This window comes from Podarcis cretensis, assembly GCF_951804945.1.
Source record: "Podarcis cretensis genome assembly, chromosome: 1".
NCBI classification, from domain to species: Eukaryota; Metazoa; Chordata; class Lepidosauria; order Squamata; family Lacertidae; genus Podarcis; species Podarcis cretensis.
In genome coordinates this window covers 82,168,192-82,196,154 of record NC_137170.1, presented here as the reverse complement: position 1 = coordinate 82,196,154, position 27,963 = coordinate 82,168,192, and the positions used below count along the sequence as shown (strand labels likewise).

At 43.3% G+C, this 27,963-nt stretch overlaps 1 protein-coding gene across 1 annotated transcript; it reads right to left on the bottom strand.

Moving 5' to 3' along the window:
* Positions 1–35: 35 nt before the first annotated feature.
* LOC307204740 (acyl-CoA (8-3)-desaturase-like) lies at positions 36–27,963 on the bottom strand. The gene is made up of 12 exons (XM_079956618.1): positions 27,645–27,963; positions 16,708–16,818; positions 15,628–15,825; positions 15,253–15,354; positions 13,527–13,655; positions 12,096–12,153; positions 10,874–10,950; positions 9,712–9,809; positions 8,964–9,060; positions 2,826–2,905; positions 2,017–2,142; positions 36–1,437 (listed from the first exon to the last, which is right to left on the bottom strand). The coding sequence occupies exons 1-12, from the start codon at positions 27,864–27,866 to the stop codon at positions 1,386–1,388; spliced, it is 1,350 nt and encodes a 449-aa protein (XP_079812744.1). The 5' UTR covers positions 27,867–27,963; the 3' UTR covers positions 36–1,385.

Below are 27,963 nucleotides of genomic sequence, written 5' to 3'. Positions count from 1 at the left end.
TAGTTTGAAGAACAAAAACCACATGCAACTGCTCATGAATATTCTGTTTCATTGAAATAGGAAATTGTTTCATGATTACAAAGTATCAAAGCACTGTTATGCATTTAAATAACAGCCACAGGTCCTGATTTATTACTGGATGTGATGAATATTGAATCCACTTTTACACGTGGTTATGGCAGTCATATTTACATCATGTGACTTCATTTACTGATAACCATGGAACTCTTACATACAACAGAGTGATGCACTATCAAGAGCAGAAGTTCTTGGTGGCTTTGGGCAAGGCCCAAACACAGGGCCTTAGTTTGTGCCCTCAGTGTCCAGGTTGATGCCCTGGAGAAGCAGCATGCAGCCGCTGGGGGACCAAGAGGCTGGATTCATCACCAGGACATCTCACATGCCAGCATAGAAGGTCTCCAAAACTAACATTGTCCCCGGTCGTCTCCACAGGCCTTTCTTCATGCTTAAGAAGCAATGCACCTCTTATCAAGAAAATGGCAACGGCTATGGTTTTTAATAATCCCTGGCATCCCCAAGTAGATAGGGCTTTTGTTAAAAAAAGCAGATTTTCCAGATTTTCCAACTGTGCAAATTCTCCACTTAAAATAAAAAAGGCAAATGAACACAAAGCGTCCTCTGCTCCTGGCTTGCACTGCATATCAGGGACAGCTTCTCTGTAAGAGTCAGTAGGTCTTCTCTACTATACAGCAACAAGTCATTTATGAACCTGCCTTAGTTCAGTAATGTTACCTGCCTGAAGGAGAGGAGGTTGTGCCCCAAAAGAAGAATGTGTTTTAATTTGGTTTGGGCAGTATGTTTCAGGTATGGAAACTGAGCGCATTCTACATGGTATCCTTGACATGACCTGTCATTTAAGTGTGTCAACACAAGCAAAAATGTGTCAACACAAGCCAAAATGTTCTTGGGCAAACTGATTTGCAAGGCACTGTGGTGCCCCTGAGGTCACTGTAACTTGGTGGATGAGAACCAGGAGAATGCATCTGTCTAGAACATGTTGTTCTGAAAGGATTATCCATGCAAAGTCTTCCCAAGGATTGGCTGCAGAAGGAAAGCTTCAGGATGGATACACCCAGAGAGGCTTGAGGCTGATCAGCGGCTGTGTCAGTGGTGTATCTGTTGCCATGCAGGCTGACTAAAACGCTAAAAGCAAAGTACGCTCTGCATTGATTTGCCTTTCCCAGTCTCTTTGGAGTTTCTCAAAGTTTCTAGAGCTAAATGTCCCAAGTTCAAGAGAAAAACAATCATTCACAGTTTCATTAGGATCTAGCTAATCCCCACTCAAAGTTATGCTTTCCAAGGCTGCTTTTTCCCATCGTCAGATGGTGGCAGGAGAAGATTTGTTCCTGAGGACCTTCCTCTTCTTATGCATGGAGATAGGCGTCTTGCCAGTGCTCCCCTGATTTCTTCAGAGAGCTGCAGAAGGAAAGGGGGAAATGGCCTCATAAATCATAGACAGTAACATTTCATAAGAGTTATCTCTTCCATACCCTACCAGTGCTGCTGTCTGTCATGTCCTCTAAATCTGGGTCACAGCATTGCCCTAACTGAGGGGGATTCAGACTTGGACAAATCACAGGTTGCCCGACTTGGGAAGGGAAAACTTCGGAAACCCCTTCTGTACCCTTCTGGCCTAAGGATGTGGCTCTCCCATCATCCTCAGACCCCAAGGATAACTTCCCTGGAGCTTCTGCTGCTCCACAGCCGTGTAGGAACATGTGATCACAGAGCCAACTTTGCGACCTTTAAGAATTGCTTAAAGTTCCAGGGGGGTTCCCTGATAGTCATTTTTAACCTTGCTGAGACAACATCTTTCACAGGGTTGCAAGTGGGACCCACTGAAAGCTGTTCAGGCAGTTGCCCTGACTGGAATAAGCTGTTTATTGCTTCCACTTTACATGTAGGCTCCAAGCCCAATAGGATTTCCCCCACTCAATTCCCCACTCCCCAATTCATCCTACCTCAGTGATCCTCCTTCAGTTAATTGACACTTACTGCAATATATCTGCAAAAGCCGTGAGCAAGGGCTTGCATTGGTACTCAATGCCATGCTTGGCACAGAGGGATTTCACCAGAGGAGCAACCTTCCAATAATTGTGGCGAGGCATCGTTGGGAAAAGGCTGTGATGAAAGAGGGATAAATGGGGTCAAGCAGCTAGCAGAGAACCTTAAGTGAGCCAAAATCATCCCAGTCCTGCCCAGTTCAGCCTTCCATGAACTGGTGCTCTCCAGATGTTTAGGATTACAACTTCCATCAGCCCCAGATAACGTGGCTGTGTACCATGCAAGTGTCCCTGAAAAACAGGGACATCCCATTTTTTATCATGAGAGAATGGCGGCCATTTTGGCTGCTATGCTCTTGCATGATTTTGCGGCATGATTTCCCCCTTTTAAAAAGCACTTTTTCTGGAGTCGTGATCTTACACTGTGCCCCAGAACACACATTTTTGGGTATTGTGCCCGGGAAAAGTAGGGTTTATTTTTTTGGGGGGGTAACCGTGGAGCAAAATCACATAAGATCCTGACAACTGAAATGGACCACTGTGCTCTTGTGATAAAAGACAGGAAGATGGCCTCTGGGCAGATGGCGCCCTGGATTTTGGCTTCAAAATGTTGGAGGGTATTTGGCTGTCCAAGTCTGGTTTAGCCTATTAAATGTTTAGTTTATTAAGCAGTGCAAAAAGCACTCCTGGCCACCACCTGTCTTTCCAGGCGTGAAGTAACATTCAGGATTTGGGGGTGATCCATTAGTTCCATTAGGGGCTCTCCCACATACATTCATAAAAGGGTATATTTTTACTCACTGGTGCTCTATCTGGAAGTTTAGGTGTCCTGTGTACCAGTCATTGAACAGGGATTGATCCACATTACACGTTGCTGCAAGCTAAGTGAGAAAGAGGAATGTGATGAATCCCACTTCTTTCATTTTCAACACACCATATTCCTTCATTTAATCTTTGTTGTACTGCATACTACTGTTTTTAATTGTTCTTTGTGGGTTTCTTTTCCTTGTTGGTACCGCATGTGAGACCACTAAAAAAACTTCTGAACTCAGCAACTGCATCTGTGTTGTGTGACCATGATGAAAATAGGCTATAATCACGAGTGGAGAACTATGTACACTGTGGAATTTTGGTGCTTGCACTGCTGAAGAGGCAAGTTGTTTTTCAACTGGAAAGTGTATTTTCTCTGTAGCAGGTTGAAGAAACTTCAGAGAAACTTTGGACTCTTTCCCATGTTCCTCTGTTATTTCCACTATATTATTGGTGACCTCAGATCTATTTAAGCACTATAAAAGCAGCATTAAGAGCCACTGATCAACACATTTGCAATTTGTTATATCCACACACACACACAATTTTCTTATACAAGAAGGAAAATAAATTTTATAGTGAATTAATTGCATTGGGAAGTAGGAATAATAATAATAATAATAATAATAATAATAATAAATTTTATTTATATCCCGCCCTCCCCAGCCGAAGCCGGGCTCAGGGCAGCTAACAACAATAAAACAGTACAAAAGTACAGCACAAACAACACTCTAAAATCATTCATTATAAAGTTAATTCAAATCAAGCCACTGGCAACCATTGGGCCAGAGCTCCGCGAAGATTGTCGAGGGAGGGAGTCAGGCTGTGCCCTGGCCAAAGGCCTGGTGGAACAGCTCTGTCTTGCAGGCCCGGCGGAAAGATGTCAAGTCCTGCAGGGCCCTAGTCTCTTGTGACAGAGTGTTCCACCAGATCGGAGCCACAGCCGAAAAAGCCCTGGCTCTAGTTGAGGCCAGCCTAACCTCTCTGTGGCCTGGGACCTTCAAGATGTTTTTATTTGAAGACCGTAAGATTCTCTGTGGGGCATACCAGGAGAGGCGGTCCCGTAGGTACGAGGGTCCTAGGTCGTATAGGGCTTTAAAGGTTAAAACCAGCACCTTAAACCTGATCCTGTACTCCACCGGGAGCCAGTGCAGCTGGTATAGCACCAGGTGAATGTGATCTTGCAGCGAGGACCCCCATAAGGAGTCTCGCTGCAGCATTCTGCACCCGCTGGAGTTTCTGGGTTAGTCTCAAGGGCAGCCCCACGTAGAGCGAGTTACAATAATCCACTCTGGAGGTGACCGTCGCGTGGATCACAGTGGCTAGGTCAGGGCGAGAGAGGTAAGGAGCCAACTGCTTAGCTTGGCGGAGATGGAAAAATGCCGCCTTTGTTATAGCTGCAATCTGCGCCTCCATGGAAAGGGAGGTGTCGAAGATTACACCCAAACTCTTAATGGACGGTGCTGGCACTAATTGCGCCCCTGCAAGAGATGGGAGTTGCCCCCCCAATCCCATATCGTCCCGTCCCAGCCACAGGACCTCTGTCTTCGAAGGATTTAGCTTCAACCAGCTCCCACGTAACCATCCAGTCACAGCTTCCAAACATCTGGTCAGTGTGTCTGGGGCTGAGTCAGGATGGCCATCCATCAACAGATAGAGTTGGGTGTCATCGGCATACTGATGGCAACCCAGCCCAAAACTCCGGACAAGCTGGGCGAGGGGGCACATAAAGATGTTGAAAAGCATCGGGGAGAGTATCGCACCCTGAGGTACTCCACACACCAAGGAGTGGCACGATGACAATTCCCCCCCAAGCGCCACCCTCTGTCCCCAACCAGAGAGAAACGAGCGCAGCCATTGAAGGACTGTGCCCTGGATCCCCATGTCGGCAAGGCGGTGGTCCAGGAGTTCGTGATCGACCATGTCAAAAGCTGCTGACAGGTCTAGAAGAATCAGCAGCCCTGACCCGCCTCGATCCAGCTGTCTACGAAGATCATCTGTCTCGGTCAGCCGTCTCGGTCCCATGACCAGTGCGGAAGCCGGACTGGAATGGATCCAGAGCCGATGTTTCATCCAGAAACCCAACAAGCTGTTCAGCAACCGCTCTCTCAATAGACCTTACCCAGGAACGGAAGATTCGAAACCGGGCGGTAATTGGATAGATCTAAAGGATCTAATGATGTTTTCTTTAAGAGCGGGCGCACCACTGCCTCCTTCAGTTCCCCTGGGAATGTCCCGGTGCCAAGGGACAAATTGATGATATCCCCCAGGAGGGCCCGCACCTCGTCTGGACACGCTCTAATCAGCCAAGACGGGCACGGGTCGAGAGGACAGGTGGTGGGCTTTCCAGCTTGGAGGAGTCTGTCCACATCGGCTGGGGATATCCGGTCGAAGTGGTCCAATACTGGACCCGAGGACAGTCAAGGGGTCTCCAGTTCCTTTATTGTATCCAAATTGGCAGGGAGGTCATGGCGGAGCAACAAGACCTTCTCCGCAAAAAACCTTGCAAATGCCTCGCAGCTGTGTGTCAAATTGTTATTTAAATTTGGCTGCCCCTCCAGGGACGTTAAAGACCTGATTATACTAAATAATTGCGCCGGGCGAGAGCTAGCGGATGCAATGGAGGCCGAGAAGTAAGACTTCTTAGCAGCCTTCACCGCCATCTCGTAGGTTTTCATAAAAGCCCTATAAGATGTTCTTGAGGCTCCGTCACGGGCACCCCGCCATACTCGCTCTAGCTGTCTGAGGTCCCGCTTCATTTTCTGGAGCTCCTTGGTAAACCAGGGAGCCCGGTTTTTGCGGAGTCACAGAGGGCGCTTAGGTGCGATCTCATCAATGGCTGCCAGGAGCTGGGTATTCCAGCCCTCAACAAGCTCAGTCAATGAGTCGCCAGGGGGAGCAAGGTCCCACAAGGCTTGGCGGAATCTATCAGGGTCCATCAGCCTCTGCGGGCTAGCCCAAATCAGCTCGCCACCTAAGCAGGGTGGGGGTGGAAAGTCAATCCTGGCTTTCAGAGCATAGTGATCAGACCATGGCACCTTCATCGAAGGAGACATGATCACATCTATACCTACGCCAAAGATCAAATCCAGCGTGTGGCCTGCTTGATGTGTGGGGCCCGAAACAAACTGGGAGAGCCCTAGTGTCGCCATGGAAGACACCAGGTCCAGAGCCTGTGAGGAGGGAGTGGCATCAGCATGGATGTTGAAGTCCCCCAATACCAATAGGTTAGGGAACTCCAAGGCCCAGCTGGCCACTGCCTCCAGTAGGCCTGACAGGGTGGCTGCTGGTGCGCTAGGTGGCCGGTACATCAGCCAGACAGGTGAATCTGCCAATTTTGGTTTCTTTCTGTTTCTTATTTTCTCACTCTTAAGTTCAATTCCCCCTATTTCCACATCAGTTTGTGATTTTTATGTTCAAAAAGTCCTCATGGACATTCACTAGCATTTTAATACAAATTTCTCTTAATATTCACATTTGTATGCAATTCTACTTAATATACACATTTTGCAATGCAATTTCCTGTAATATGATGCAGTTTTGTATGTTATTTTCATGAACACATGCCTTTTAATGGACACTTTTATCCCAGTAAATTCACTTTTGTAACCATTATTCGGCGGGAGAACTGCATTGAAAAATTCAGAAAAGTGTGGATTTTGAAAGATGACTTTTTTGGTTTTCCTATTGTTTCAGAAAATGCAAATTAGGTAGGTTAACTTGAAATGTGAACTGAATAGAGGGCAAAGGTTAATTTCATTCATCTGATTATATTCTTCCTTCTTCCCACTCCCCTTTTTATGAAGATTACCCACTCTGGGATCCCACAGCTAATTCTCCCCTGGTCGTCTCGCTGGCCCAAATAGGACTAATTTAGCCAGCTAGCCCTAGTGATCATCTAATGTTTATTGGATGGATTTTCGCCTAAATTGGTTTTTGAACTTTGAATTTATTGTTATTCTCGCTTTTATACTGTATTTTATGCTGGGGTTTTTGTATCACAATTAAGTGTTTTAAATTTGTTGTTGGCCGCCCTGAGCCCAGTTTCTGAACCAGGAAGGGCAGGGTATAAATTTATTTATTTATTTATTTATTTATTTATTTATTTATTTATTTTATTAGCTGTATGGGGAAACCACAACATAAAGATTTGGCATTTGCTTAGCCTTAGGGAGGAAGCAAGACGATAAATAACTGGCTATTAAGAAACAAGATTAGTACCACAAGCTATCCTTCTCTCTTGTCCACACTTTCTCCTTCTCTGCTTGTGTCAGGTCAGAAAACAAAGTTAATCTGGCATTAGTGTCTCTATGATCTTATGATCCCTATCTTTATTGGCTAAATTATGGGCCTTAGTAGACAATGGAAAGGAAGGATTTGCAATGCAGCCTGTAAGGCTGGGTGTTGTCAGCTTTCCAACATTGCGATGTATCACCAGCCAAACATCACAATACAGTGGTGCCTTGCAAGACGAAAAGAATCCGTTCTGCGAGTCTCTTCGTCTTGCGGTTTTTTCGTCTGGCGAAGCAAGCCCATTAGCGGCTTAGTGGATTAGCGCTATTAGCGGCTTAGCGGATCAGCTGATAAGTGGCTTAGCGGCTTAGCGGATCAGCTGATAAGCGGCTTAGCGGCTTAGAAAAAGGGGGGGAGGGAAAAAAACCCCGCAGGAACTCGCAAGACATTTTCGTCTTGCGAAGCAAGCCCATAGGAAATTCGTTTTGCGAAGCACCTCCAAAACGGAAAACCCTTTCGTCTAGCGGGTTTTCCGTCTTGCGAGGCATTCGTCTTGCGGGGCACCACTGTACAGTGGTATCTCGGTTGTTGAATGTAATCTGTTCTGGAAGATGGTTCAACTTCCAAAACGCTTGACAACGGAGGCGCAATGGGCGGTGGGCAAAACCCATTGAAAAAATGGAGAAACGTGCCTCAGAAGCCGTTCAACTTCCGAGGCACATTCGAAAACGGAAACATTCACTTCCGGGTTGTCGGCGTTCAAAAGCCGAAATGTTCGACTTTCGAAGCGATCGACAACCGAGGTACCACTACATAGTGATACATCGCAATGTTGAAAAGCAGAGGAACAAGCTGCAATGGTGCCAGCCCCACGAGGCACCAGGGTGAAACTGCCTCCTCGGTGGGAGCGGCGGCAATTTCACCCAGGTGCCTCACAGGGCCGGGGCCAATGCAGGTTGTTTCTTCCGCCAGGTGCTGGCAGAAGACAGGTGCAGGCAGGTGCAGGCAAGCCCCACCCATGATATACTGCCAGGTGAAGGCGCCATTGCACTCTGGCTCCCAAACCAGTCCTAGGTGATGTATCGATACATTGCCCAGGCCCAGCAGCCTGTACCATTATATAGTAGTAATAGTAATAATAATAGTAGTAGTAGTAGTAGTAATAATTTATTATTTATACCCGGCTCATCTGACTTCCCCAGCTACTCCGGGAGGCTGCAGAATGATGGGGGTGGAGACGCTCTTTTAGGTATACTGGGCCAAAGCCGTTTTGGTGACTTGCAACTTACAGGTAACTTGTAACTTACATGCATTTAACTTGTGCACATTCAGCTTTATGTTCTTCCATATATATATATTTCAAAAGGGGGTAGAAAGAAGGTGGACATCCAAGCGGGGGGGGGGGGGGGCTTTGGCAATTCCACCAGTCATTGCACCCAATCTGTTTTGACAATACACGATTTTGGCTTTATGCACAATCCCTGGACCATAACCCCTGGAAACATTGAGAGTTGCCAGTATTATTAATATTAACCCACCCTTCATCCTAAGGTTCCAGGGCAGGTTACAACAATATACAATACTAAGAGTGGGCTTCAGCATGATGCTCTTCCAAACATTCTATTTGCACAAGCATTGCAGCTTGCTAAATGGAATAATCTCCCCTCTTCTCCAGCTGCCAACCCACTGTTCCCAGCCCCCTGGAGCCAATTTCAGGAGATGTGGGGTGGGGTGGGGTGGGTGGAATGGGAAAGCCTCATTGCACAAGCCAAAATCCTTGTGCAGGGCTTTAGTTGATGTGGTTCGTTAGGTGTCCCCTTCCCTGTGCCCAAATATATTCAGGATTGAGCTTGTTATATGAAAGAAAGATGAAGATAAAAGCAGTAGTTATCTTACCTGGGCAGACACCCAGTCTAAATTCTGGTCATAGTTAATGTTCATTGGAATGTGGTTCATCTGCGAGATCCAGAGAAACCAAGAGCTTTCTAGGAACCTAGACAGACAAGCAACAATGCTAACAATCACCATCCAGATAAGCTAAAGGTAAACACATAAAGGCCACAACCCTTCTTTTTATTTTGCTTTGAAATCGCTAGATCAGGTATGGGAAACCTGTAGCCCACCACATGCTGTTGGACTCTAACTCCCATGAGCCTCAGCCAGCATGGAATGATGGGAGTTGGAGTCCAGTAACATCCAGAGGCCCACTGGTTTCTCAACCCTGCATGAGACCAAAAGCCATTTAGAGCAGGGGTTTCCGAACAGTGGTCCATAAGCTTCAATCAGGTGCTTTGCAACATGACTGCAAAAATGAAATTAAAAACCATTCGGCATCTCACGCAGTGTATTACAATTATTACAACAGGCAGAATGTTCATTAAGTGGTCCTTGAAGACACTCAACAATTTTCAGTTGGTCCATGGGTGGCTGTGGGGGCATCTAGAAACCACCGGTTTAGAGTAACCACTAGAGGAGGCACAGTCTCTCCTGTGAGGCAACTTCCTGGGCTGCTTTTGTGTCATTGTGGTATGAGGGTTTGACATATGTAGGAGCCAGTTTCTACATAAAGAGAGCATGTATTCTAAACACACAGCTCATAAATTAAGGAAAGCCTGTAGAGCAGAAAAAGCAGAAGAACTATTACCTGGCCAACCAGTAGTATGCCATGAAGGTCTTAAATCCCATTAAAGGAACATACATGAGACAGACGCGGACATAGTAAAGCATCATGAAAGCAAACTCCTGCCAAAGGGGGGGGGGAATAGGTTAGAAAACAGTTGCCAGGTCCTTCATTTCAGATCTACTAACTGTATGCAACAACTATGGAGAACACAAAGGCCATAACAAAATATGGATGAAGAGCACTGTTTGCATGCATGAGAACATCCAGGGATGCTGTCATGATAAAAGGAAAGGGCATGAAGGGGATCAGTAATGGTCAAGATGGGACAAGACTGAATCTGATGGGCCAGGTAGATTTTCTACAGGAAGCTACATTTCTCTTCAAAGTGAAAAGAATTCCTGGAATAATTCATTGAAGGGATTTTATCCTTCTCATCTGCTGATGTCACCCAAGCTTTTTGTTAGGAGGGTGTTCAAATCAGAGATCCCAGGGAAGCTCACTAATCTCAGGGGTCAGCAACCATTTTCAGCCGTGGACTGGTCCACCGTCTCTCAGAACATGTGGTGGGCCGGACTATGATTTTTTTGGGGGGGGGGGAATGAATGAATTCCTATGCCCCACAAATAACTCAGAGATGCATTTTAAATAAAAGCACACATTCTACTCATGTAAAAACACCAGGCAGGCCCCACAAATAACCCAGAGATGCATTTTAAATAAAAGGACACATTCTACGCATGTAAAAACATGCTGATTCCCGGACCGTCCACGGGCCAGATTAAGAAGGCAATTGGGCCGCATCTGGCCCCCAGGCCTTAAGTTGCTTACCCCTGCCCTAAAGCATTACCAGCCCATGACAGCAGGAGCAACATGCAATGCAGGGGAGGGAGATCTGCCTCTTCCCCTGTTTCTCTGGTGTCCTGATGCACTACATAGTCAACAGGCCCAAAGCTGCCTCATAGGAGATGTAGACCTTCCAAGGTATGCAGAGAACGACGTCTTCCCATTTGCCTTAGCTCACTGCACAGCAGCGTACAATAGCACCAGAGAGCAAAAGGAAGTGTCAGGACCCTACCTTTCTCCCTGCTCCCTGCATACTGTCACGGTTCCTGCTCTGTCTTATACCCCTCCCCCAAGAGACTTATCCAGAGGAGAAACCACTGCAAATATGCAGGTGGCTTACCAGCCAATTTTTCCTTTGAAATGCGAAACGCAATACAGCAAACTGGACGTATAAAACGAAGGTCAATGGGGCCAAAACTAGTGAAATCAGAAAACAAGAACATTACAAAGATGTAAATCACCCAAACTCAACACAGCCTATCTATCTATCCATCTCTGGTCATACTGGCCAAATAGTAGTAGTAGTAGTAGTAGTAGTAGTATATAATAATAATAATAATAATAATAATAATAATAATAATACAATAACAATAATTTAAAATAGAATTCCATATTTTCATCAAATCATCCCTCTAAAACTTTTGTCAAAAAAATTTTTGCCACCCGATAATAATGCCATTGTTCTCATCCACCACAAGGCATGGCTTTGCTAAAGGTTGCAATTTTGGATTCATACTCCTGAGGTCCATCTCCGAGGGCCTTCTGGCAGTTCCCTCACTATGATAACTGAGATTACAGGGAACCAGAGAGGGCCTACTAGGTAGTGGCGCCCTCCCTGTGGAACGTCCTCCCATCAGATGTCAAGGAAATAAACAACTATTTGACTTTCAGAAGACATCTGAAGGCAAGCCTGTTTAAGGAGGTTTTTAATGTTTGAAGTTTTATTGTGTTTTTAATATTCTGTTGGGAGCTGCCCAGAGTAGCTGGGGAAACCCAGCCAGATGGGTGGGGTATAAATAATACCGTATTTTTCGCCCCATAGGACGCACCGCCCCATAAGGCGCACCTAGTTTTTTTTGGGGGGGGGAAATAAAGGGGAAAAAATTTTTCCCCCAGGCGCGGGGCTGGCGCAGGGGAAGCCCGAGCTTCCCCCGACCCCAGCCCCCAGAACAGGCTGCTGCCTGCAAGCCTTGCGCGCCCGACGGGACCTCCCACCCTGCGCGCAAGGCTTGCAGACACCTTCCCGAAGCACGGGGCGTCCTCCGGAGGGCACCCCATGCTTCGGGATGCAGGCTGCTGCCCGCAAGCCTTGTGAGCCCCCGGGAACTCCCCAGGGCTCGCAAGGCTTGCGGATAGCTTCCTGAAGCCTGGAGAGTGAGAGGGGTCGGTGCGCACCGATGCCTCTCGCTCTCCAGGCTTCAGCGAAAGCCTGCATTTGCCCCATAGGACGCACACACATTTCCCCTTCATTTTTGGAGGGGGAAAAGTGCGTCCTATAGGGCGAAAAATACGGTATATTATTATTGTTATTATTATTATTATAAAATGGCAGGGACACTCACGGGCGAAGTATACGTGCTGGTGCTGGTAAGGCATGTATTTCTTTTTCTTCTTGCCAAGCTGCAGATGGAGAGGAGAAGTAACGTGGTTAAGCTGACAACCATATATAAACTTTCTGAGTGCTAACTTCCATTCTTTACAATAGGGATTCTTGTGTTAGCTGTAATGAGTACAATTGGGGAGGAGACATTATACATCATAGGGTCTTCTCAGTGATGGCACCCTATTTTGGGAGCCTACATGCAGGAGTGCAAATATCCAGAGATGTAGTGATCAGGTGGGATTGCTATGAGGAATTATAACAAATATAGAGTAAGCCATCTGTTTCAGCAATGAAAGCATTGCGTTGACTGGGTTTAAACTATTTTGATATGATTTTTCATCAATCTACACCTCTGCATCTCTGGCCCTTTTGACCCTACTGCCCATTTCTCTCTCCTCACGTCACGTACACAGCAGTACACAGCAGTTGCTTCGCCAGGCAGGCTTCCTGTGCCATAAAGATAGTGGGTGAGTTCTTTAATGTAGTTTTCTTATATATAATCTTAAAATGTTAATCTTGGAACCAGGAAACAGATCTCACATGAAGGTGGTAGTGATCTGGTCTTTCTGGCCATCCTTCTTATCATGTTTATTTCTCACCTCTGGGGTTGCCAGATGCACCCCTTTGTAGTTCTCAATTTATTTACCCCAAAAGTATGCATGGATAACTTGTGTTTATAGGTTAACTTTCTCCCCACGTGGGTTTGATGAAATGCTCAGAGGAAATATGATTGGTTCTTACGAGCACTGTGTAAAAGATTCTTTTGCTAATAAAATGGCCTGGTGAGGGGTGTGGTTTACGCACTTTTCTCCGAGAGCCTTGCTGGTCAAAGCCTCGTGTCTTGATTTTTAATCAGGGTCCAATCCTTCCTTGCAACACCTACAGGCCAGAGGTTCTCCACCATTGAGCCCACCAGGCCTCAGAGGTTGGCTTGTTAAGCAGTTCTGGGCAAACCACAAAGCACGTGACGTGTCATCCTTACGACTTCGCAGCTGTGGCTTGAATCCAGGGAGACAAAGGAAGAATCTTTCTTCCTTCAGCCACAGCTGAAACTTTAAATCACCTGCTGTCACCTGCCATCAGGTGACCAACAGCTTGGCCTGTCAAAGGGATAAGTGGAGAGATGGCCAGAAGGCCATATCCATTTCTGCACTCCCGCTCCAGCCTGTCATGAGCAGAACAGATGCCATCTAGGAATAAGGAAAATAAGAAACTAATCTAATGGTATAATCAGCCCATCAACAGCATGAGCTGCAGGAAGGAACACTAAAGCTGTTCCCTGGAGATGGCATGCTTCCTTTCTTCCTAGATTGCTCACTAAGAGTATGAATTTTGTTAACATGGTGTTCCCTTTTCTATGATTTGAGTCACTCCCAGGTCTTCTGCTCACCTCCACAGAGAGTGCCTTTCCCAGGCTGAACAAAAATGGGTGCATATTGAGATCAGGGTCCTTGCGGAAGCAGTTGGGTTTGGCATGATGCTGGTTATGCATATGGTTCCATTGGCTTGGTGGTCCACCCTTCATAAATAATGAAAATACATACATATATACCATTTATTCATGGGTAGAGCTACATACTATACTCATTCCTGCTGTATAAAGATTGCAGAATATAAGAGATTAATAAATCTAGGTTATACATTTGCTCAACTACGGCTGATTTATTTATTTTTTTTAAAAGACGGGGGCACATGATACAACTTTACCATCCTGTACCCTCCCATTTCCTGCCATCACATGTGAGTTTATCTCCTGCCATGTTGAGTTACTATTAAGTTCCGATATTTCAATCTAAAGGCAAGCGTTCAAAATTCACTCTCTGATCCTAAATAATAATATGTGTGAGGGAGGAAAAAACCCTCCCCCGTTGTTGTTGTTTATTCGATTTATATACCTCCCTTTATCAGAAGATCCCAGAGCAGCGTAGAACATAAAAAACACATTGCATTACATTGTTTCACTTTGGATGTGCCATCTATCTCACTCAGCTGAATGTATGTCCTTACAGAAGACTCCAGATCTGTAATGGCTCTCTTCACGTCAGAAGAGCATCTCCCTGGCCTGGCCTACTGCCAACTCACTCACTGCTGGGCCTAGATGGCTGTGTGCTCCCTGGATCCCACAAGTTTTTAAATATAAGCCAGATCAGCTTCCTGTGTTGAGGTGATCGACTGGCTGACGGGCCATTAAGGGAAACAAAGGAAAGGGGCTCTATGCGAGACAGCAAACTCATGGTTAGTTAGAAGGACAAGGCCTGAGTTTAGAGTGGAGTTTGCAGTGATATGACCTAGAAGCAAAGCAGCAAGGAGAGAGAGAGAGAGCCCTGCTGAATCCGAGGCTGTGGCTATGGAAGAAACAAGACCCTCTTGTGGTGCTAATGCTGTGAACCCCTCCATCATAGACTCAGGTTATATATATGTGTGTGTGTAAATAAACCATATATCCTAAAGACAACACAGTCTCTGTTGTGCCTCATTTCCAAATGGAAACATGAACCCTGAGTAAGCGCCTGAAATCACTGGAATCTTGCACTGCTCAGAGATTAGGGTGGCATGAAACAGTGGCCAAAGACTCTTGTAAAGTTTTAAGACGATATCTATGTTACAGAGATACGTAGTGCTTATTTAGTACCTTGACTTTATTTGTTCTTTACTTCCTAGTGAACCAGGATCCACTGCTAGGTAGTACCCAAATTATTCTTTAGCCATGATGAACTGAGGTATTCTAAGCAGCCCCCTTACTGCCAAAGTGAGGGGAAAGAGTTGCCATAGTCCTTCACCAGAGACTTTTAGCCCCAACAGCTGGTGTTGTGTAGCAAGCTGTTCAAATCTTACCAAAATCATGAAGCCACTAAGCCTTAAACCATGCTTTTCATCACTTTGCCCCCTGAGTATGGACTGAGGCAATACTAATAGAGTTGTTGTAGGAATGAGTGAGATCCCATATCTGAAGCACACTGAATGCTTGAAACATCATATCATCAACGCTATTTTCATTATCCTTGTTATCATCACACCAGACAAGCCCAAGAAATGATCCTTCTTCCCCCAGTGAAGTGCAAAGAGGGCACTGCTATTGGGACAGTGTCACTGTATCCATTTGCATATCATTTTACCTTACATATTCCCATCACAATGAAGTGAAATGGTCTGTTCCACTTGGCCTTCTGAAAGACTGAAAGATGCCCAAGATCATGTTGTAAAAATGCATACTGGATCTGGAAGGCAAAAAGCAATGCTGGGACAATGTGATGCAGTATGGCACCATATATTTGAGAAATGATGAAGAATTCTGCTACTGCTTTACACGATAAACTCAGGAGCATCAGTGCTAATTTATTGACCAGAACGCCAACAAAGAGGCTGAAATTCCACTGACACAATAAAATTCCAGCATTGTGGCTAGGGAGAATGCTATGAATCGTAAAGCAGTTCATTGATCCTGGAGGTGCTGAGAAACACCCGAGATCTTCATGACACAAATACATTACCTGTGCAATGGTGAACAGTGCCACACCAACAAGGAAGGGCACCCAAGATACTCCAAAATACCAGATAGTCAGCCAGGATGCAGAATCTAGCAGGAAAGCATGCAGAAACATGAAGCCGAAGAAGAGAAAACGAGGTTGTAGGAGTCCCATCCTCTTCACTGTGGTACGCAGCTCATGAAAATCATTGACCAGCATTGCCTGTGAGAGGTGCCTAAAGTTAATATCTCTTATCTGTGGTTATATATGATGCAGACTGCGTGTGGAACAGACTTACTCACAGAAACATACTCTGGAAGGCACCCAGCCAGCAGGGGGACTGTGAGACCAGGGGATCTCCTTCAGCTCAGTGTCTAACCAGGGACAGGTTAAAAAAGCAAACAATCCCATCTCCACTATCTCCCCATCTTCATTTCAATGAGGGATGAAGAGGAAGCTGTAGCAAGCAGATTCTCCATAGGGGTAGTCGTCTTTGTAGCTTGGATTGTCTGCAAAAGGACAGCTGGCTACATTCTAATAATTTGAAATACTGAGCTTCTGCAGCATCATGAAAAATCACATGCCCAGTGTGTGTTTTCTATTCTTCAGTGATTTCTAGGACACAATTACTTAACATGTTGAGAGCAAGGTTATAGGGTCACAAAGGGAGTCCTACACCCAGTTAGGTGCCACAACTAGAACATGTGCTAAGCATGCTACAGAACTGTAGTTGCAAGCTACTGTATATTTCCTGTATTTGTTATCTACAGCGTTATTCCTACCATTAGGCAGAGTTGGTGAGGGAGGGCAGTACCAGACCCCCGTATTTCCTCCTAAGTCCCCCAGCAATGCCCCTTTATCAGAAAACAAAACTGTGTATGTCATGCAGCCTACTTAAGATATCCTGCTGGTCTCAGGTGTGACAATGGACACTGTCCTGACACCAGTATCACCAGCACTGAAGCTATGGGTCAGATTCCAGACCAGTAATATTCAGTATGTGTAATGGAGAGGGTGCCATCTTATCCTTCCTCCCAGGCAGCAAAATGTCTTGAGGCTGGCCACACCACATATCCTTAAAAGAAAGTTGCAAGGGAAACTCACATTTTTGGTTGGTTCACAGCTGGGTTGATCAGGTGCCAGTTCCCCAATTAGTAGGGGGTTCAGGTATTTCTTGACTAAGTCCTCATCCTTGTGGAAAGCGGTGAAAGCATCCTAAAACCACAGAGAGAACAAAATACAGTGGTGCCTCGCAAGACGAAAAGAATCTCTTCGTCTAGTGGTTTTTTCGTCTTGCAAAGCAAGCCCATTGACGGCTTAGCGGATTAGCGCTATTAGCGGTTTAGCAGCTTTCAGCGGCTTATTGGCTTAGCGGATAAGCGGCTTAGCGGCTTAGAAAAAGGGGGGGGAGGAAAAAAACCCCGCAGGAACTCGCAAGACATTTTCGTCTTGTGAAGCAAGCCCATAGGAAATTCGTTTTGCGAAGCACCTCCAAAACGGAAAACTCTTTCGTCTAGCGAGTTTTCCGTCTTGCGAGGCATTCGTCTTGCGGGGCACCACTGTAGGGTGTAAAACGGAGGAGGCTGCTATGCTGAAGTGATGGAGCTGATATTCTGGGAAGTTTGTTTTGAGCTCCACAACAAAGGATACAAGGTGCTGGCTGGTTCTCTTCCTTGAGGGCTGATAGTCTCAGTGATGCAGGCTGATGGGTGATTTTGGAATTACAGTTCATTGGACAGCTGGGATTGGGAGTCAAGAGCAGGGAGGGAGGTACAATCAGGGTTTTTTATTTTAAAAAAGCAGTCAAGTGGTGTATAATTTTTATTAATTAAATAAATACAAATTCTGAACAAGGAAGGAGATACGACTTGACATTTGGAAAGGGAAGTAACAGGACCTCTGTGGGCCAGTGAGGGGTGGGGGGAGAAGCAGCAGTAAAATGAGGGGGAGGAACTGTTGTGAAAGACAACTGCTGATTTCTTGCCACAAAATCAGTGTAGACTTCCATTCTATTCATGTGCTGCTGTTTCAAAGTTGCTGGGGTCCTGAACTTTGCCTTCTGGTGTACCCTTTCTAGAAAAAGGGTATATACACTTGAGTACCCACAAAAAAGATGCACTGGTGGCAACCATTTTTTATCCTGGCATCTAAGGAGCATCAGTCAGTGACAGACTTATTCTGTGCACCATAACTCAAATCTAAAAACTCTTAAAAGTTCTACTTCCTCTGGAGTAGAAATCATATATTGAACAGATGGAAAGCTCTTTAATCTGAGCAGGCTGAAATCAAAGAGTAAGGTTACTGTAACTTCTGTCATAGAGCTTCAGTATGCTGATGACAACGTGGTGCATGTAGACTCAGAGGATGAAATCCAAACCATCCTAAATATCTTCACAGAAGCTTACAAAAAGCTTGGCCTATTGCTCAACATCCAAAAAAACCCCAAAGTGCTGCACCAGCAAGCACAAAACAACCCCTCTGCGGCACCACAAATCCAACTCAATGGTGCAACATTGGAAAATATTGATCACTTCACCTACCTGGGCAGTTATCTTTCCACAAGGACCAACATTGATGTCAAAACCAGCATCGCCTGAGCTCTGTGAGTGCAGCTTTCTCCCAAATGAAGTGCAGAGTGTTTGAGGACTGGGACATTCACAGGGAAACCAAAATGCTTGTTTACAAAGCTATTTTACTACCAGCCTTACTGTATGCTTGTGAAACATGGACCACTTATAAACGCCATCTCCAACTCCTTTGAAATATTCCATCAACAGTATAGCTGAAAAATTGTACACGTCAGCTGGGAAGACGGGCAAACTAATGCCAGTGTACTAGAAGAAGCAAAGATCACCAGAGTCGAAGCAACGATCCTTCAACATTAACTTTGTTGGACTGGTCATGTTGTTCAGATGCCTGATTATCATTTTCCAAAGCAACTACTCTATTCTGAACTTAAAATAGAAAGCATGCTGGTGGTCAACAAAAAAGGTTTAAAGACCCTCTCAAGGCAAATCTTTAAAAATGTAGTATAAACACCGACAACTGGGAAACACTGGCCTGTGAGCACTCCAATTGGAGAACAGCCTTTACCAAAGGTGTCATGGGCTTTGAAGACACTCAAACTCCGGTCGCAAGGGAGAAACATGCTAAAAGGAAGGCACACTTGACAAATCCACACCGTGATCAACTCCTGCCCGGAAACCTATGTCCCCACTGTGGAAGGACATGTGGATCCAGAATTGGCCTCCACAGTCACCTACGGACTCACTGTTAAGACCGTGTTCATGGAAGACAATTTTACTTGGCTACAAGTGATCTCCAGAGAAGCAGAAGAACCCAACTCTGATCCAGCTAGACCAGCAGTGAGTCAATGTTAAGAATAGCTAGGCCAGAACAAGTCGTGTGGCACACCTTTTTCTCTATAAAAATGCTTGCTTGCTAGTCTGAACAAAGGAACAATTGCATAGCTCCTATTTAATTCAGTGGATCATCAAGCATAGTGAGGCAATCCAAGTGTGGGCATGGTCCAATAACTAGAGTCATGAGACAAAGTCGAGTCAAACACAGCAGAGCGGTCCAACGGTAGGCATGATTCCAAAAGCAAGACATTATTGGCAGGCACAGGCAGTTTAGCGTAGGCCACAGAACAAGCTTCTAGGTTGCACATAATAATTAGATAATGATTTCTGGTGTAATTGTGATGCTTAGCTTATTTTTTAGTTGCTGCTTTTTGAATAGTGTTTTATAGTGTGCAATTGTTTTATTAATGATTTGTTAATTTTGTGTTTTATGCTGTATTTGTGACATTCTATTATGTCATTGGTTTTTTATTGTTTGTAATCCACTTTGAGATTCATTTGAATGAAAAGCATCATAGAAATAAAAGCAATCAAGACTTCCGGATTAGCGCCATTGGTAATCGCGGAATTACTCTAAGAGGAATTTACTCCGTGAAAATCCGGTCTGGCCGTCACAGCGAAGATGGAGACCCTTCAGAAATCACAGGCGGTGAAGCCTGTGAACGTGGGATTCGGCGGGCACCTTTTGTGCCTCCCCTACTCGCGGGGAAACCTGTTTTCGGGTCTCTGGAGCGAAGTGGGGTGAGTAGCGCGGTGCTGTGAATCAACTGCTTTTTCCATGGAGTGAAGCCGCGTAGCCGTTGCCGGAGAGCGCTGACTTTTTCCTGCGAACAATTGGACTTTAAAAGATACTACCCGTGAGTAGAACAAATTGGAAACTTTTAAAAGAAGAAAGATTTAATCCGGAATTTGAGTGGGGAGGTATAAACAGGAAGTCCGCCTTCTGCTTTTGTAAATAGAACAAAGCAAAGAGGCTGCAAGCTAGAGTCTTGGAAAGCCGATTGGAAAGGATAAACTCCAACCTCCAAAAATAGTAAATCCCCCCCCCCTGGAAGCAGGAGAAGGGGGGGGAGTTTCGGACTATTTATACCTGCGAGAGAGAGGGAAGGAAGCTAAAATTCCATTGCTCAGAACCTGGGAACGGACTGCAAATAGAACAATAAGGCTGCTGTGTCTGAAGCCGTGACTGTTAGCTGTCAAAGAGAGATACATTGTGTTTAACTATTCCTAACTGTCTCCCTCTGACTCTAAAGGGAGAAAGAAAGTAACTAAAAATTGAGAGTAAATTTCCTGCTTAAGTTAAGCTTTAAAAGGAGTTATTTTGAATCAATATAAGTACGGATTGTAACAGTTCCCCCTAGAGGAAGGTTTGGAAACTGTTACAGTTGGATCAGGGGGATTTTCCATTAGAAAAACAAAACTGCCTGACTGTGGGACTGACCTTGGATTTTCTGAGTGTTATGGCAGATGGGAAAGAAAAAATAGACTTGTCACTCCCAGAAAAAACAACAAGATCTGGGAAGTCTTGGCAGCGAAGAGCATCAGCATCTGGTCCTTCTGCCCCACCTGCAGTTGTACCAACACAACCTAAACCAAGAGGGATGACATCAGAAGAAGCTTTAGCGATCGCACTAGGTAAGATAAATGAAGCTTTGGAAAATCTTAGCAGGAAAGTAGAAGCGACAAATGTAAAAAAGTGGATGCATCAAATGCGAAGGAGGACGCTGCAAATATTAAAATTGATATAAATACAGAAAGTATAAATAGTTTGGGACAAAAGGTGAATACTAACATAGAAGCTATACAGAAATTGATACAGGAATCTGCTTCGACTCGTCAGATTGCAGAGGAAACTAAGGAAAAAGTGGTGGCTGTGGAAGCCAAGGTAACTGAATTAGAAACAAAGAGAGTCCCAGACATACAGAGACAGCTTGAGGACCATAAGTTGATTCTTTCTATGACTGAGCTTAAGGAAAAACAGATGAATTTGAGGATCAGAGCTGTACCTGAATTGAAGAAGGATAGTTTGATAGAATTCCTTACGCAGGAATTTGCAGAGTTTTGGAAGCTGGATTTGGAACAAGAAGGAGTGAAAATTGTGAGTGCCTTTAGGCTTGGAAGAGGAGGGAAGAAGAATAAAGTAAGAGACTGTTGGATTACTCTCTGCTCTAAAGAAGAGAGAGATAAAATTTTGGGTTGGCATTTTCAGAAGACTTTGGAAATACTGCAGATAAGAGTGGAAATATTTAAAGATATTCCGAAAAACCTTTTGGAACTTAGGTCCAATTATGGAGATTTGGTTGCTTTGCTGAGAAGGAACAGAATCATCTTTAGGTGGGAATTTCCCCAAGGCCTATCATTTAGTTTTAAAGGAAGGAAAATAAAAATAAGATCAGTTGAGGACAAAGAAAAATTCTTGAGTAATCACGGAGAGGATTTACAGAAGGGACTTGGAAAAGAACCAGAAGTATCGGACAGACGATCACCAGACAGAGGATTAGAGCAAAGAGTATTGGACAGAAGATCACCTATACTGGACATAGCAAAGCTAAACTTTGGATTGGGCTGCCCAGTGAAAGGGATATCAACACCACCGACAGAACAAGAGCAAGCACTGGGCGCAGTTGGAGGAGACTTAAAGTAACTAGACCATGGCACTGCAAATATTAAGTTGGAACATTAATGGGATGAACTCCCCTGAAAAAAGATGAAGGGTTTTTCATGTATTAAAAAAAGAACAATTGGACTTAATTTGTTTACAAGAAACACATGTGATAAGGCTACATAGGAAAATATTGATAAATAAAAGATTGGAACATGAATTTATTTCATCAGACAAAGTTAAAAAAAGAGGAGTAGTACTGTATGCAAAGGAGAGCCTATCACCGAAATTTCTTTTTAAAGATGACCAAGGAAGATTTGTAGCAATTGAAATCCAATTACAAGGAGAGAAATTTTTGATATTAGGCATTTATGCACCAAATGAGGGAAAATCGGAATTCTTTAAGAAGTTACATGAGACTCTGTTGAACTATATGGACTATAATATGATTTTGATGGGAGATATGAATGGAGTGGTGTCTACAAACATGGACAAGGCACAGAGACAGGTAGTCACTAAGGATGGTAGATTACCAAAGACTTTCTTTGATATGACTGACAACATGGATTTAGTTGATATTTGGAGAATTAAGAACCCTCTGGGAAGAGAGGGAACATTCTTCTCTGAGGCAAAAATGACATGGACAAGAATCGCCCAAATTAGGGTAACTACAGTGCTGGCTCCAAAGACTAGAAAGGTGGAAATATGCCCTAACACCTGCTCCGACCACAATGCTGTAAAAGTGGAATTGAAACTAACACCAATTGGTTCCTTCAGATGGAGGAGGAATGACACATTGTTTAGGAATGAAGAAGTGACTAAGAAAGCCCCCCCAAATTTGAGAGATTATTTTGAGATAAATATGAATACTACTGTAGAAAAAAGAGTAATTTGGGACGCAAGCAAAGCGGTTATGAGAGGATTTTTGATACAACAGAATACGATTCAAAAGAGAGTTCAAAATAAGAAAAAAGATAAGATTTTGGAGAAAATAAAGGAAGGAGAGAAGAAATTGAGAGCAAAACCAGTCGCAGGAGATTCTGAAAGAGATAAAGTTGCATCAAGTACAATATATGAAAATGATGAACCAGGAAATAGAATGGAAAATTAAACAGATGAGACAAAATACATTTGAATCAGCAAATAAATGTGGAAAACTGCTGCCTTGGCAAATGAAAAAAAGAAACTCAACACTATTACAAACTTGGAAGTAGAAGGAAAAAATATACAGGATCCAGTGGAGATTAGAAAATGCTTTCAGAGGTATTTCAAACAACTATATACACAGGAAACCCAGAAACAAATGGACATTGATCGTTTTTTAAAAATAAATGGATTACAAAAAATCTCTCAAGAAAATAAACTAATGTTGAATTACAAAATAACGGACCAAGAGATAGAAGGCACCATTCATAATATGCAATTGGATAAATCTCCAGGACCTGATGGTTTGACTTCAAGATACAATAGAACATTGAAAGAATTGATAATACATCCATTAAAGGAAGTGTGTAACGAAATATTGGAAGGGAAAAGGGCACCAGAGTCGTGGAAGGAGGCTTATATTATACAATCTGAGTGAGAAACTGCTGGTGTCCTTCTACCGAGGCTCCATAGAGAGCATTCTCACATACTGTATTTGTGCTTGGTTCTCCAGTTGTACAGCTAGGGAGAAGAAGGTGCTCCAGAAGGTCATAACCACAGCCCAAAGGATTATTGGTCATCCTCTCCCATCTTTGGAAGAACTGTACGGTTCCCGTTGTCTTAGGAAAGCAAACAACATCCTGCAGGATGCATCTCACCCGGGATACAGTCTGTTTGCACTACTGCCTTCTGGCAGGAGATATAGAAACATCAAGTCAAGGACAAATAGACTGAAAAATAGTTTCTATCCAAGAGCTGTGGCCTTTTTGAATGCTGTAACTCGATAGTGTGACCTGGGAGTTTGATGGGTGTGGGTGTGGGTGTGGCTGGAATGTGGTTTGTTTGGTTGTTGTTGCTGTTTTGCTTTTGTTGTTTTTTTAAGGGATGACATCCAATTTCGTTGCACTGTGCAATGTTGCACTTGTGTAATGACAATAAAGAATCTATCTATCTATCTATCTATATTACACTTATACCGAAAATAGAGTCTGAGAAGACACAGCTTAAGAACTACCGCCCCATATCTTTGCTTAATGTGGATTACAATTTTTTTGCAGATATTTTGGCCAAAAGATTAAAAAGGTGCTAGTAGAAGAAATTCATAAGGATCAAGCGGGCTTTCTCCCGGGCAGACATTTGACAATACGAGGAACATAATTAACATTTTAGAAAAGTTACAAGTGAATATTAACACTAAAGCAGTTTTGATATTTGTGGACGCGGAGAAAGCCTTTGACAATATTTCTTGGAGTTTTATGAAGAAAAACATACAGGGGATGGGGGTCGGTCAAGGGTTTGAAAATGGTATAGGTGCAATTTATTCAGAACAAAAGGCTAAACTAATTGTGAACATCGTAGTGACGGAAGAATTTAAGATAGAGAAAGGAACATGACAAGGTTGCCCAATCTCTCCATTGCTTTTTATATCGGTCCTGGAGGTGCTCTTAAATATGATTAGAAGGGACCAAACAGTTAAAGGTATACAAGCTGGAGCCAAACAGTACAAACTGAAAGCATTTGCTGATGATTTGGTTCTGACATTACAGGAGCCAGAATCCAGTACCAAAAGAGTATTGGAACTAATTCAAGAATTTGGCCAGGTAGCGGGCTTTAAGTTGAATAAGTTAAAAACTAAGGTTTTAGAGAAAAACCTAACAGTGAATGAGAGAGAGAGGTTTCAGAAGGAGACAGGATTAACACTGGTTAAGAAAGTGAAATACATAGGGGTTAATATGACTGCTAAGAATGTGAACCTATTTAAGGATAATTATGAAAAATGTTGGATGGAAGTGAAGAAGGATTTAGAAATATGGTCAAATCTGAAGTTATCGTTGCTAGGCCGAATTGCTGCGATAAAGATGAATGTATTGCCAAGGATGTTGTTTTTGTTTCAAACATTGCAAATTTGGGATAAAATGAAGTGCTTCAAGAAGTGTCAGAGAGATATTTCTAGATTTGTCTGGCAGGGCAAGAAGCCTCGAATAAAATTTAAGATACTAACTGATGCTAAAGAAAGAGGTGGATTTGCCCTGCTGGACTTAAAACTTTATTATGAATCAGCCGCATTTTGCTGGCTGAGAGAATGGATGCTTCTCGAGAACACTGATGTGTTGGACTTAGAAGGTTTTAATAATGTTTTTGGGTGGCATGCATATTTGTGGTATGACAAGGACAAAGCACATAAAGCATTTAAAAACCATATTGTCAGGAAAGCACTGTTTAATGTTTGGATAAGATATAAGGATTTGCTTGAAAATAAAACCCCAAGGTGGTTGTCACCAATGGAAGCAAAGGCTCAGAAAAAGCTCAATATGGAGGCCAAATGGCCGAAATATTGGGAAATTTTGGAACAAGATGGAGACAGACTAAAATTGCAGAGTTTTGAAAAATTAAAAAATAGAGTGCGAGATTGGCTTCATTATTACCAGATAATGGAGGCATATAATTTGGATTAAAAAATTGGCTTCCAGGTAGAAAAATCAAAATTGGAAATAGAACTGTTAGATCCTAAAGTTAAGAATTTGTCAAGAATGTATAACTTGCTGTTGAAATGGAATACTCAGGATGAAACGGTGAAATCTGTTATGATCAAATGGGCAGAAGACATTGGACATAATATTATGAGGGCTTACTGGGAACAGTTATGGACCACAGGTATGAAATTCACAGCATGTAATGCCTTAAGAGAGAATATAATGAAAATGATATATAGGTGGTACATGACACCAGTCAAGCTAGCAAAAATCTATCATTTGCCCGATAATAAATGTTGGAAATGTAAAGAGACTGAAGGTACATTCTTTCACCTTTGGTGGACGTGCCCAAGGATTAAGACCTATAATGAAATGAAAAAGGTATTTAAATATACCTTTCTGAAGAAACCAGAGGCCTTTCTCCTGGGCATGGTCGGCCAATTGGTGCCAAAGAAGGATAGAACTTTTTTAATGTATGCAACAACAGCAGCAAGAATACTCATCGCAAAGTATTGGAAGACACAAGATTTACCCACCCGGGAAGAATGGCAGATGAAGTTGATGGACTACATGGAATTGGCGGAAATGACTGGCAGAATCCGAGACCAGGGAGAAGAGTCGGTGGAAGAAGATTGGAAAAAGTTTAAAGACTATTTACAGAAATACTGTAAAATTAATATTTGTTAGAAGGATGTTGGAATAATATTATATGATTTTAGTAGGAATGATACAAAGGATTTGGGAATAACTGACTGTTAATTGGTGAAAGGAGGAAAAGTAAAGTTACATTATATTAAGACAATTTACAGGACAAAAATTTTAAAAGAGGGAAAGGATTTGCTGAAATAGATAATTGACCTAGAATACAAAAAAGGGAGGTGTGAGGAGGTCAAGGAAATAAGCTAAGGAAAGAATAGTAATGAAGAGATCTGAAGTATTTTTTGTGTGTGTTTTTGTTTTTGTTCAATGGGTTTTATTTCTCTGTTTTTCTTTCTTCATTCTTTTTTTTATATATTGTGGTGTGTTGTTTTGTTTTTGTTTAATGTGGTATGTTTATTTTTTCTTTCTGTAATTGTTGAAACTTTAATAAATATTATTTTTTTAAAAAAGAAATAAAAGCAATCAATCAAAGGAGATTAAGAAACATCTAGGTCATGTCCAGGTGCTATGCCATTTCCAACATGAATGCTATTTTTAGTTGTTATAATGCTCATCGTTTTAGCAACAGAAACAAACTATTAGTTATTTCTTTTGAGATTAATTTCAAAGGTGTGCTGCATACCACGAACCAAGTAAAATGTTATCAGTGCTAACTTTAATTCATCAAGGTATTCCCATTCATTTTCCTGCTTTATTGGATTTATTTTTTTTATAAAAAAAACAAGTTGCAGATGAAAAGACATAAATTATGCCCCTTACCAAGAATGCTCAATGAAAACAAGTTTTCTTTCAAACTCACCAAGTAGACCCACTAAAATGAATTTACCTAACTAGTCATGTTCATTAATTTCATTGGGTCTACCCTGAGTAAAGCTTAGCTGGATGCCACCCAAATAGCCTTTCCTTAGGCTACCCTTGATCATAGGCAGTGCTTTATGAATTTCAACTTCACTGAAAACACCACTGAATGAATTTGGTTGGGAAGCTATTGTGAGAGTATAAGGCTGTGCAAATAGAGAAATATGAAATCCTAAGCATAACTTAACAAGAAACCACACACACCCACACACCCAAACCTGAGAGATCTCACTGATGTTTCTGAAATTCCTCGAGGCTCCCCAGCGTTATTGATAGTTTGTCTGAGGAAAACCCCTCAAATCCACTTGAATATCACCTGGACAAAATTTAGGTGGTGCTTCTGAGCAAGCATTTTTTGAAGACACTTTGAAGCTTAAGGTTGCAATCTCACACATTATTAGGCTGCTTAAATCCCCTGGGATTGAAATGCTGTGGGATTTAAGCAGGCTAACATTATATAAGGTTCTAATCTACTATTTGCCCAATTTCCATGTCTGAAAGAGGAGTTCTAGACTCTTGCTTCATCCATCCATCCATTCCCAGATACAACCCAAATTCTTTTCTGAATGGCCTGCGACTTCTGGAATTTCCTTTTCTGTCCCTTCACATGCTTCTTCCTTAGTCTAAATCTTTTTAGCACCCTCATATATTATACAACGTTGGCAAGTAAGCACCATATCATATGATCATCTGAGGCTGCCTTACATTAAGTCTAACCATTGCCCATCTCACCAAGTCCTGTCCATTTTGCCTGGCAGTGGTTCTCCAGGGAACCAGGCAGATACTGTACCTTTTCTATGTCTCCTACTTGAAATCCACTGAGATAATAGGCAGTACCAAGATTGAACCCGGGACATCATGCATACAAAGCAGATGTTTGGCCATTAAGCTATGGTTCTTCCCAAATGCTCTGGGTCCCCAGGCCCCACTACAAGCTCTCACCGTGGCATCTTGTCCTGCATAATGGCTGATGACACGGGTTCCTCCAGGGTGTCGCAAATGGAATTGGCTGATATCATAGATCTTTCTGCGGATTACCAGCCATCTCTCCTCTTTGAATTCTCCCTTGCCTGTGCGGAGTCCTATCTCCTCCCAGGTGAAAAACTGTGGGGCACCCGAGGCAAGTTCTGGCTTTCCCATACTAGTGCCCGACTCTGGAGGCATCCTGACCGTCCACTGAGCACGTACAGCTCAGTTTTCCAGCTAACTACTCTGCTTCCACTCTGTCCAGTGGAAAGGTTGGTGCAACTGTGTCTCTGTG

Coding starts and splice junctions, on each gene's coding strand:
- LOC307204740 (XM_079956618.1), bottom strand. CDS start 27,866: ATGCCTCCAGAGTCGGGCACTAGTATGGGAAAGCCAGAACTTGCCTCG. Junction 12,154..13,526: donor GAAAGGCACTCTCTGTGGAG/GTGAGCAGAAGA, acceptor CTCCATCTGCAG/CTTGGCAAGAAGAAAAAGAA. Junction 9,061..9,711: donor GCATACTACTGGTTGGCCAG/GTAATAGTTCTT, acceptor TTGTCTGTCTAG/GTTCCTAGAAAGCTCTTGGT.